Source organism: Eulemur rufifrons, chromosome 4 (assembly GCF_041146395.1).
Source record: "Eulemur rufifrons isolate Redbay chromosome 4, OSU_ERuf_1, whole genome shotgun sequence".
NCBI classification, from domain to species: Eukaryota; Metazoa; Chordata; class Mammalia; order Primates; family Lemuridae; genus Eulemur; species Eulemur rufifrons.
The window spans coordinates 20,612,709-20,625,283 of NC_090986.1; the positions used below are offsets into that span (position 1 = coordinate 20,612,709).

The 12,575-nt window shown below is 39.7% G+C and overlaps 1 protein-coding gene across 3 annotated transcripts in view; it reads left to right on the top strand.

The window, feature by feature from the left end:
• Positions 1 to 12,575, top strand: part of CLYBL (citramalyl-CoA lyase) — a 235,928-nt gene that overhangs the window by 126,907 nt on the left and 96,446 nt on the right. For all 3 annotated transcript variants that reach the window (XM_069467062.1, XM_069467061.1, XM_069467060.1), the window contains exon 2: positions 12,023 to 12,209. In XM_069467062.1, the coding sequence (XP_069323163.1) occupies positions 12,023 to 12,209 (187 nt within the window). The remainder of the gene's footprint in view (positions 1 to 12,022; positions 12,210 to 12,575) is intronic.

Here is a 12,575-nt window from a genome sequence, read left to right on the forward strand (position 1 = left end):
TTTATTATTACTACATAGGAGCCATTCTAGTGTTGTTATTATTACCATACATGCGCTGTTCACTAGGGATCTGAGTTACATACACATCTGACCTAAAGATGTTCTCAGGAATGTATCTTGTCCATAACATGGGGACCACCTGTATAATATTAAAATTCAACTGCTATTTTTTAAAAATCCAATTGTAGCAAGACCTTGTCTCTGCAAAAAGTAGAAAAATGAGCTGGGCATAGTGGTGCATGGCTATAGTCCCAGCTACTTGGGAGGCTGAGACAGGAGGTTTTCTTGAACCCAGGAGTTTGAGGTTGCTGTGAGCTATGATGAAACCACTGCACTCTGGCCCGGCAACAAGAACGAGAGTAAGACTGTATCAAAAAAAAAAAAAAAAAAAAATCCACCTGCTAGATAAACATTTCACCTAAATAAAAATTCATTAGTTAATTGGCCAATAGTGAGTTGGCACCGTACATGTGAAAAGTGTCTGAGCCCAGGAAGGGTTCTTTCTGGCTAGGAGTTTATGAGAACTCTAAAAGCAAAACATCATGAGGTTGGCTCTTGGCTGGAGCACTGATGAGTTCTCAGCAAAGGAAAGGCCAGATTGGTAGTTGTTAACTTGGGATTCTGTCTGTACCATCTTTAGTTTTGTCCTTCTTAAGATTTCAAAGTTTCCCTTCAAATCTAGTTTGTTGGGTGTTCTTATCATAAAACATTTTGCCAAATGCTTTTTCTGCATTAATTGGGATGACCATGTAATTTTTGTGAAAGCTATAAATTTGAGTTAAATTAGCTCCAAATAAGGGAAATGTGACTTTTTAGAAAATACATAGTCCATAAAATTCAGCAGTATCCCCAAATTGGAGGCACCAGTCTTGGCAGCAGCAAAATTCAACTTATGCAATTATTTGGGAACCTCAGAGCTCATGGGTCATGAGAAGGTACTAAGTCGAGGTAAATTTACAGTCTTTCTCCTTTGGAGCTCTATTCATCACTGCATTGCACTGAAGCCAAATGGAAAGTTCTCAGAATAAACAGTTGGAGAGAAGAAAGGAGGGAGGAGCAGACAGAGGCAGGGAAGGTTGTGGCAGAAGGGGGCTCTGTTGGGGAGACAGGGAGCCTGCTTTAGACCACTCCTAGGCTAGATTTCAAGAGTTAAGTAGTGGGGTCTACACAGATATCCTTCATATGCTGGGTTGCAAATGTACACACTATAATTTTCTATAATTTCATTTTGGTCTGAAATTCCTATTCCTACTTATTGGTAAGAAAAAAATACCGATAAATTTGCCTATTCAAGATGACTCTGTTTCTTCTGGTTTAAGGTTTTTTGTTATAAATAGTCCCCTTTTCTTTCTTTCTTTCTTTTTTTTTTTTAAAGATGGGGTCTCACTATGTTGCCCAGGCTGGCCTCAAACTTGTGGGCTCCAGCAATCTTCCGGCCTCAGAACTCCCAAGTAGGTGGGACTATAGGCATGTGCCACCACACCTGGCTTTTCTAAACACGGTCTCTTTTAAGTAAATATTCAGTGTTAGGATTTCTGCTCTCCCCTTCTTTCTGGGTAGCAGGAGGTCCAGGAGGAAGCCTGTATAACCATGTCATGGCAGCCCTCTTTGCTCATGTCTCTTGGCCCTTGGCCTCTGGTCCCTGATGCAGTGCTAATGGTCAGGGGACTCGTGGGCTGTCCTTTGGGTACAGGAGATGCATGGGGCATGTCCCCACGAGATACGACCATGGCCGTCCTGACTGGGCGGGCTCCCTGCTTCTGCATTCCCAGATGTTGCTCATCCAGCGCCAGCCCTGCCTTCAACCCACTGCCTCTGTTATATCTGCCCTCACACCTGTACTCTGATGACTCCCTTGCAGGCACACTACAGGAGGGTCAGGCAGAAACTTCTGGATTCCTCCTCACCTTAGGGAATTAGTAGCATGCTGCTCTAGCTCCTTCTCTGCCCGAGCAATCCATGTTGTGTCTGCTGTCCTCCAGTGTCCATGTTGATGCAGAACTCCCATGTAGTATTCTTCCAGAGTTTGAATGGGAAGTCGGCACAATCTTTTCCAGCCTCAGCTTATCTTGGACGTTTCCATCACCTCACTAGCCACCTTCACTACCCTGCAGGTTCCTGGGATGGGGAGTAAACCAGGCAGAATTTTCACCCCATCTCATCACTTGGACTTTCCCCCTCTCAACGGTGCTCAGTATCTCAAAGGCTTTGGCCCAGCCAGTGACAAGGACTTTCTTCTAATCTGCCATTCCTTTCTCACTCTGCCTCCGAGGAGCTCTAGTTCAGACCCTTAAACTGTTGCAAATCAAAAGACTTCCTTCTCCATTAACAAAGGCAAGTTTATTATCTCACTGTGGACTTGAGATAAGAATCTAGTTTGAAGCTGTTAGCAAGGACTCTTAGTACTCACACCAACCCCCCCCCCCCCACCTCCAAACGTCTGCTGTGAGGGCCTCTGATTCAGTGGTTGGGGAAGATAGAGCAATGTGATTTGCAAACAAGGAAAACTACCTCTTATCTCACTATTGTTCCCATCACTTGATTAGTGGAAAGTTGTGTAATTGATACCCAACACCTCTGCCTAAATACAGTAAGATTGAATTCTGGTAACTGTTTTTTGTTTTTTTTTTTAAGTTTCAGAATATTACAGGGGGTCTGGTAACTGTTAATACCCATCACCTCCAAGTCCTTCCTAGGATCTGTAAGACACTGGTTGTACTTACAGCCTCTGGTGCAGAGAGTCTCATCTTTGGCTGTACTTGGGAGTCTCTCTGGAGGCCTTGAAGCCATACTAATGCCTGGGACTCACAAGGAGACTGATTTAATTGATTGGGTATATGGCCTGGATTTTTTTCCCTCAAAGCTTCCCAAATGATTGTAATGTGTACCCAAAGTAGAGACCTCTGTACTAGCTATCAGCTAAGTAAAGAAATCATTAACTTGGGTTTGGAAGTCAAATTGCTGACCCTCAAAGGGACATTAGCTTATTTGATTATTACTGCATTTTGAATATAGTTAGCAGTTTGAGTGTTAATTTTTTTATAAGAAAGACTTTTATTTAAATGGACTTTTTTCAAGTTTGCTGAATCTTGATTGATTTTCATTACTTTCATAGCATCTACTTGTACATAATATAGTAACATACGACTCATTAAGAGAAATTTTTATTGAAACAAAATTTCTTGCATTAAGGCATTGAGTACATTGGAATCACCTAATGCAGCGGTCCTCCAGCTAGGCTGCACATTAGAATCACATAGCCAACTTTTAAAAGTCCCAAAGCCTAGGTCTTACCCCAGGCCAATTACATCAAACTTTCTGCAGCTGAGGCTCTGGCAGCAGCAGCAGCTTTGAAAACTCTCCAGGTGATTCCAATACATGCCAAGTTTGAGAACCGATAGCCTAGACTATCTTCTCTCAAACTCATGTGATACTTATCACCTAGGTATCTTGTTAATATGCAGATTCTGATTAGGAAGGACTGGAATGGGACCCAGATTCTGCATTTCTAACAAGATCCCACATAATAGATTCTCCTCCAAAAGATAGGATTCTTATGTGAGAACAGATAAGAGACCAATGGTGTTTGCTGCAGAATCACCTCACTTAAGTGGCAAGGATCTAGAGAGCTTAAAAAAAAATACCCAAGCCTGGGCCCTATTATCAGTGCATTTAATTTAATTGCACTGGGTGGGGTCCAGAATTTGCCACTTTTTAAAGGCTCCCCAGGTGATTGTGATATTGAATCTTAGGCTGAGAATCCCTGTTGTGCTAGGAACTAGCTATGCCTCTAGTTATAGAAATGGTTAATTGATGGCATCAGGTGAAGGAGGAAAGGGAGGAGACAAAAACAAGCAGAAGTGGGCCCCCCTCTGGGATGGCATATCTAAAAAAGGTCCCTCTGTAGAGAAAACTCACCATAAGGCTACCAGATTTTTTTCAACTCATCTTAAGCTCCTGCTTTGCATATTGTTTGAATACATTTACATGTTGACAATCAAGAGGCTCTAACTCCAAATATGTAAGATAAAATAAGTTCAATCTTGTCACCTACTGCAATTGTATTTGTACACAGTAGTTAGTGCTGAACAGAGCTCAAGTGCAGAACAGATTTTGGAACAGCCGGGGATGGGGGAAGGAGAGGACTCCCCAGCAGGAAGGGAGGAGGAAGTGGGCTCCTGCCACCTGCCCGGTGACAGTCCCCTCCAGACCTCAGAGTCTGCAACAGAACCAGAAGCCTGAATTCCCCCTACACCTTCCTTCTTTTTGTTATTTCAGTTCTGTTGCCTTTGATCTTTTCCCCTCAAGCTTCCTTAGTGCTGGCCTTGAGCCTTCCTGCCTCCAGTTAACAGGCCATTCTTCTGGGTGTCCCTCCCTGGACCTTCCTGGGCATTTGTTCTGTGCCAACCCCCTACTGTGTTTAGTGCAGCGCAGCTCAGCGCCACTGCATACAGTTGTGCAGGGTGTGCCCTAAGAGGGCACCCAGTGAGGGGCATGGGAGGGGCTGGGCCTCAGCCTGTCTCCTCGCCCGGAGGCTTGCTGCCCAGGAGAGGGGGTGCCTTCCTGCTCTTCCATCCACAGGAAGGCACCAACAGGCACCTTTTTCCAGTTTGTACATAGGTGCTGCCATGTGTGCTAGTGGGGGCCTGGAGCAGGTCACCCACTGGGTGCTAAGTGCTCACTGAATGAATGAATGAACAAAACAACAAAGTGAAGGCAATGCGGATAAATAAGAGGCTTTCACAGTCATCTAGGTAAAGGTTAAGAAGGCCCTAAACTAGGGTGCAATATGTTATGGAAAGGAGGGGATGAATAGAGGAAAGAAGCCACAGGCCATGGATTGGATTAAAGGTTCAGGGATGACAACGAGAGAAGGAATAAAAATTACCTCCTACTTGTTGTCACCGCTAACACTTGTCTGTAGTCGGGTTGCAGATGAGTCCTACATACCTACTTATGGAGAGCTGGCTTTGGTGAGGTACTAAGTGACCAGGAATGGCAACCTCTGGTGTATCGGCCCTGTGCTCGGCAGCATGGGGGAGATGAGACTGCCCCCTCGCCCCGGAGGGCTTATGATCTAGTTGAGGATACTAGACACAAAATTCCTGGTGCTGGGCTATGTTGACCAGCAGCACACAGGGGTGACAAGTGACAGATAATAATATTAATAGAAGCTATACCTGCAAGCTACTTTTTTTATGTTTATGGTGCACTCCCCCCCCCCCCGTGTGAGGTAGCTATTATGTTGCTTCTTATTGAAGAAACTGATACTTGCTTCTTATCCCATCTTCTGACTGCCTGTTAAAATATCAAGTTGACCATATAAAATTAACATTTTGTAGGTCAAAAATGGTTAAATGTCAGCATTTCATACAGTTCAGCCTAATACTTTCCCCTATATTATGCTGCCATTTGAGATCTTTTAAGTGCTTTTATTGGTTTGTTTTCAGCCAATTAAAAAAGATTTTTGATTACTGATTTAGTCTCTCACTAGTTACAGGTCTACTCAGATTTTTTTATTCTTTTTAAGTTTTAATTTAAAGCTAATTTTTTGAGACAGAGTCTCACTCTGTTGCCTTGGATAGAGGTGTCATCATAGCTCACTGTGACTTCAAGCTCCTGGGCTCAAGTGATCCTCCTGCCTCAGCCTCCTGAGTAGCTGGGACTACAGGCGTGTACCACCATGCCTGGCTAATTTTTTCTTATATATTTTTAGCCGTCCAAATAATTTCTTTCTATTTTTTAGTAGAGACAGGGTCTCGTTCTTGCTCAGGCTGGTCTCGAACTTCTGACCTCAAGCGATCCTCCCGCCTTGGCCTCCCAGAGTGCTAGCATTACAGGTGTGAGCCACCGCACCCGGCCGGATCCTCCTGTCTTAATCTTCCAAGTAGCTGGGACTATAGGTGTGCACCCCCACACCCAGCTAAGTTTTTCTATTTTTCATAGAGATGGGGTCTTGCTCAGGCTGGCCTTGAACTCCTGACCTCAAGCAATCCTCTTGCCTCAGCCTCCCAGAGTGCTAGTATTTCAGGTGTGAGTCACCATGCCTGGCCAGATTTTTTATTTTTTAATTAAATTTCTTTCTAACAGATGAGGTCTTGCTTGTCACCCAGGTTGAAGTGCAATGGGACAATCATAGCACCCTTCAGCCTTGAGTTCCTGGGCTCAAGTGATCCTCCCACCTCAGCCTCCCAAGTAGCTGGGACTAAAAACATGCACCACTACATCCAGCTAATTTATGTTTATTTTTTGAGAGATGGGGGGTCTCACTGTGTTGCCCAGACTGATCTCAAACTCATGGCCTCAAGCAATCCTCCCACCTCAGCCTCCTGAATAGCTGGGATTATAGGCTTGAGCCACTGTGCCTAGCCGTACATTTTTTATTTTTTATTTTTATGATTTAGTCTTGGTAGGTTTGGGGTTTCCAGGGATGTGTCCATCTCATCTAGGTTATTCAATTTGTTGGCATATAATTGTTCATAGTAGTGTCATGATCTTTTTTATTTCTGTAGAATCGGTAGTAATGTTCCCATTTTTATGTCTGATTTTAGTAATTTGAGTTTTCTCTGTTTTTTTCTTAGCCCATCTAGCTAAAAGTTTGTCAATTGTATTGAACTTTTCAAAGAACCAACTTTTGGTTTCATTAATTTTCTCAATTTTTTTTACTTCTCTATTTCATTTCTCTCTGCTATTATCTTTATCATTTCCTTCTGCTAGCTTTGGGTTTAATTCGTTTTCTAGTTCCTCAAATTATAAAGTTAGGTTGTTGATTTGAGACTTTTCTTGTTTTTTAATAGAAGCATTTTTAGCTATAAATTTCCCCCTTAGCACTTCTTTTCCCTGCATCCTGTAAGTTTTGATATGTTGTGTTTTCATTTTCATTTGTTTCTAAGTATTTTTTTCTAAGTATTTTTTAATTTCCTTTGTGATTTATTCTTTAATCCAGTGGTTAAGAGTGTGTTGTTTAATTTCCACAAATTTGTTAATTTTTCAGTTTTACTTCTGCTATTGATTTCCAACTTTATCCCATTGTGCTCAGAGAAAAGATTTTGTATGATACCTATCTTTAAAAATCTACTGAAGGCCAGGTGCAGTGGCATGCATCTGTAGTTCCAGCTACTTGGGAGACTGAGGCAGGAGGATCACGGGAGCCTGGGAGTTCAAGGCCAACCTGGGTAATAGCAAAACCCTGTCATTAAAAAAAAAAAAAAATATCTATTGAGACTTAATGTGGACTAACATATGGTCTATCCTGGAATATATCCCATGTGCACTTTAGAAGAATTTGTATACTTTTGTTGTTGAGTCGAGTGTTCTGTGTATGTTAGATCTAGTTGTTTTATTTTAAGTCCTCTATTTCCTTATCTTCTGGCTGGTTGTTCTGCCCTTACTTGAGAGTGGGTTATTGCAATCTCCAACTATGTTATTGTAGAACTATCTATTTCTCCCTTAAATTCTGTCAGTTTTTCTTCATATATTTTGGTGGTCTGTCATTAGGTACATAAATGTTTATAATTATTATATCTTCTTACTGTGTTGAGCCTCTTATTAATATAGAATGCCCATCTTTGTCTCTTATGACCTTTTTTGATTTAAAGTCTGTTTTCTCTGATATTAGCATAGCCACGCTTGCTCTCTTTTGATCACTATGTGCATGGAATATCTTTTCCCATTCTTTGCCTCTCAATCTATTTGTGTCTTTGGATCTAAAGTGAGTCTTGTGTAGATGCATATAGTTGGACTGTGAGTTTTTATCCTTTCTTTCTTTTGATTGGAGAGTTTAATCTAGACTGGGGAGATTAATCTATTTACATTTAAAGTAATTACTGATAAGGATGGACTTATTTCTGTCATTTTGCTATTTGTTTTCTATATGCCTGATAGCCTTTTTTGTCTTTCATTTCCTACATTACTGTCTTCTTTTGTGTTTAGTTGATTTTTTGTAGCAAAATGTTTTAATTTCATTCTCACTTCCTTTTGTGTATACTCTATAGCTATTTTCTTTGTGATTACCATGGGTTTAACATTTAATATCCTAAAGTTATAACACTTTAATTTGAATTTATATCATCTTAACTTTAATAGTATACAAAAATTCTATGCCTTTCCAGCTCTGTCCTCACCTCTTTTGGTTGTTAATGTCACAGAATTACATCTGTATATATTGTGTCCCAAAACATAAACTACTCATTCTTTTAAATGCCTTAGTCTCTCAAATTATGTAGAAAATAAAATGTAGGGTTACAAACCAAAACTACAGTAATATATTAACTAGCCTTTAGACTAATAGTTTTTAAAAATGCAATAATCTCTTAAATCACATAGAAAACAAAAAACGTAATTATATGCCATCATTATAATAATACTAGCTTTTATAATTGCGCACGATTTTATCTTACAGCTTTATTTCCTTATATGGATTCAAGTTACTATCCAATGTTCTTTCATTTCACCTTGCAGGATTGCTTTGAGCATTTCTTGCAGGGCAGGTCTAGTGGTAACAAACTCCTTCAGCTTTTTTTAAAGATATCTAGGGATTTCTTATTTTCTTCCTCACTTTTGAAGGACAGTTTTGCTGGATATAGGATTCTTGGTTGACAGGTTTTGTTTTGTTTTTTTCCTTTTTAGTACTTTGAATATATTGGCCTATTACCTTTTGGCCTCCAAAGTTTCAGAAATCTGCTGATAATCTTATTGAAGATAACTTGTATGTGATGATTTGCTTCGCTCTTGCTGTTTTCAAGATTCTCTATTTGTCTTTCACTTTTGCAAGTTCAATTTTAATGTATTCCAGTGTGGGCCTCTTTGAGTTCATCTTACTTGGAGTTCATTAAACTTCTTGCATGTTTATATTCATGTCTTTCATCAAATTTGGATAGTTTTCAGCTATTATTTTTTCAAATACTCTTTCTGTCCTTTTCTCTCTTTCTCCTTCAGTACATATATTGGTGTGCTTGATGGGATCCCGCAGTTCCTTTAGGCTCTGTTCACTTTTCTTCACTCTTTTTTCTGTTTCTCAGACTTGATAATTTCCACTGCCCTATCTTCAAGTTTGCTAATTTTCTTCTTCTGCCTGCTCAAATCTGCCTTTGAATCTCTCTAGTGAAAGTTTTCATTTCAGTTAATTGTACTTTCTCAGCTCTGGAATTTCTTTTTTTTTTTTCCTTTTTATTTATATTTCCATTTTGTTCATAACTTGTTACCTTGACTTTCTTAAAATATTCCTGTAGTTCTAGTTGTTTTAAAGTCTTTGCCATCAGATCTTTTTCAGAAACAGTTTCTATTGATTTATTTTTTCCCTTTGGGGGAAACACAGCAATATTTTCCCATTTCTTTGTATACCTTGGGATTTTTTTGTTGTTGAAAAATGGACATTTGAACCTAAAAATGTAGTAACTCTGGAAATCAGATTCTCCCCCTTCCTTAGGGTTTGCTGGATTTCTTTTATTGCTTTTGTTTTTGTTTTTGATGGTTGTATGCTGTGTCTCTGTGCTAAGGATCAGCCTGAGGGGTAAATATAAGGTTTTCTCAGGTCTTTTCTGAGCCTTTCCCTGGGCATGCATGGTCATTTTCTGATTTTCCCCATATATGTAGTTGTTTTTGGATGTCCTAGTCTTTAATATCTGATTTCTAAAAGGGAAAAAAGAAAATCTGGGGGGCAAGAGGCTAGCTGTTTAAATCACTTGGAAGTCACTTCAGCCCAAGGGAGAGGGGCTTGCAGCAGTGGAGGGAGATGCAATGACAGTGGCTCTCAGCCTCTTTGTCTGCACATCTGTGATCAGAATCAGTGATCAGAGCACAGATTCCACAAATTCCTAATATTTGGAGGACACGGTTCCCCCCCCCCCTTTTTTTTTTTGCCCGCTCTGGCTCCCTCAAACTATGTGCAGGTTACTTCAGGAACATATACACCGCTGCCTACTATGAGACTGAGGGGTGGGGACTGGGTAGCTGTAGCTGTGCCAAGAGCTGAAATTGACCAAAATTAGCCACCATTTAACATCCAAGCCTTTCCCTGGAAGTTTCAAGTCTTTGGTAGATACAGAGTTCCAAAATAGTTACAACAGATGGGTTTTTAGTGCAATTATCTGAGTGAGGAGACAGAGTTTTAGGGCTACTACTCCATCATCTTCCCCCGTTTTTAGGTTTTTACATGTGTGGTTACACTAAATTTTGATGAGCAGAGATTTCGCCCCAAGGATTTCTTGGTATTTTTAGGGAAACACATATGTTGCAAATTTTGGACTCCAGTGTGAGTGATAACTAAAATGTAGTTGTTGCTGTTACATCATTATATTTTCTCCCTGTTTTTAGATAAACCAGATATTTTCAATCAATGAAAAATGATGGCAGATATTTCAGGCATTCTTTAATTAGCTGGCCATAATATGTTTTATATTAAATGAAATGTTTTGTAAGACGTGCACTTTTAAAATCCAAATATATTTCACTATACCTTGCATAACACAGTGCTTATGTTGTAGAAAAATAAGACGCAGAGTCAAGTTTTAGAGTTTATTAAGGTAAGGTCTGCAAGAAGGAATGAGGGGGCAGCCCATACAAACTTGTTAGGCACCCCTGCCCCCCCCCAAACAAAACAAAACAAAACAGTGATTTTTCTTGAGATACATTAAGTCACAAGGAACACTAATCATGGTGAAATGTTACAACTGTTCAGAATGTCTGGTTGTGTTAACTGATAACTACTGATGTCAACAGCTTTCATGAAAGTACAGCTGACATATTTTGGAAAAAGATCATGCTATTTATTTACAGGGGAAGTAAAATATTACAATGTTTCTAGTTTTCTGGGGCTTTAACCTTTGCTTAACTAGCAGTTTTCATGACATATAGCTTCATCTCTTATGGGCAGGGCTGGCTTCACAGATGTGCAACTTACGCTCTTAGAAGGGCCTGACACTTGCTTTAACATTCTTCTGTTGCCATCATGATTCCTAATAAATTTTAAACAAAGAGCTCTGCACTTTCATTTTGTACTGGGCCCCACAAATTATGTAGCTGGTCCTGATTATGATAGCTGATTTCATCTTTCTTCATCATATCTTACGGGATAAAACATCATTTTCATAGGATAAACTATGGACCAGGTTAAGGGTAAGGGCTATGGTAAGCTGAAGAAGCTTCTGGCCAACTCCTTTTATTTCAGGAGGCTAAACTTAGTATGACAGGAAAGGGAAAGAAAGCGCATAGTTTAGGAGCAGGCAGGGGCTACTGACAGCTAGTGTTTCTCCATTAGTAACAACAGCTGCTACTACTACTCCTGCTACGCCCACCACTATATCAAGCAGCTAATATCTGCCAGGCTCTGGCTAAGCACTTTATGTTCATTATTTCCTTTAACTTAATCTTCTCAACAACCTGCAAAATGAGTATTATTTTTATAGATGAAGAATCTGAAGTTTCTAGTAATTAAGTTGCCTACAATTACAGAGCTAGTAATGGTCTTTTCCCATTCTCTGTCCTTTCTACTCACTTAGGAAGTAGCCAGCCTATCTGGTCTGTTGTTGAAATTGAACTTGAATCACTGATTTACCTACTTAAACAGATGTATTAGCAGGGAGAGGGCCATAGACTAATGCTTATAATTTTTTAAAAAAATTCTACTTTTGTACTTATATACAACATGGTAGACAGTATTGTTCAATACTTTTTAGATATACATCTTTTTTCCTTTTTTCCCATCTATGAATGCTATCTGGACAGTATACCAATACTGGAAGTGTTTTCCTAGGAGAAACAGGTACACCCTCCTCCTCCTCTCAGAAGACTGTATCAACAAACAGTCCTATCTATTTTTTAAACCTCAGCCAAAATGACATTTTGTTCATTGTTGATTTCACCTATTATTGTTTTCCTAGCTTTTATGTGTAATTGTGTTCTGCCACAATTAAAAAAGATTATCCATGTGTTCTGTTTTAATCTTGCATTAAAATAAGGTTTTTCACAAGTTTGTAAATATAGAAATTCTATTCTGGAATAACCCCAATTATGTCTCCTGCAGGAAAGCATCTCCAGCAGCTCACGTCTCCAGGCTTGGATATAGTTCCTTGTGGAATCACAAGTACATTCCCCGGAGGGCAGTGCTCTACGTACCTGGAAATGATGAGAAGAAAATAAAGAAGATTCCATCCTTGAATGTAGATTGTGCAGTGCTCGACTGTGAGGATGGTGTGGCTGCAAACAAAAAGGTAATGACATGATTTTAGGACGGGAAAAAGGAATGGATTGAAATTTGGTTCTCTTGCCTTGGCATTGCTCCTGTTTGGAAAGATTCTACTGTACTCATCTTTTGCTGATTACTAAGTTTTTTGACCTAGCCCTTACATGGGTTTCAAATGTGTGTCTCTGTTCTCAGAGAGAAAGGAAGAATTTGACCAAAATATATTTTAAAATTATGAACTTCAGTAGATGTGACTATGTGTGTGTATAGATAAAAAGATAGGCAATCAATTTTGGCCATGATGCTGGCTGCTGTAGGTAAATGAGTTATAGAATGCTAGAATTGTGGTGCAAATTTTTCAGACCAATAAAATGCAACTAGGAATTTATTTCTT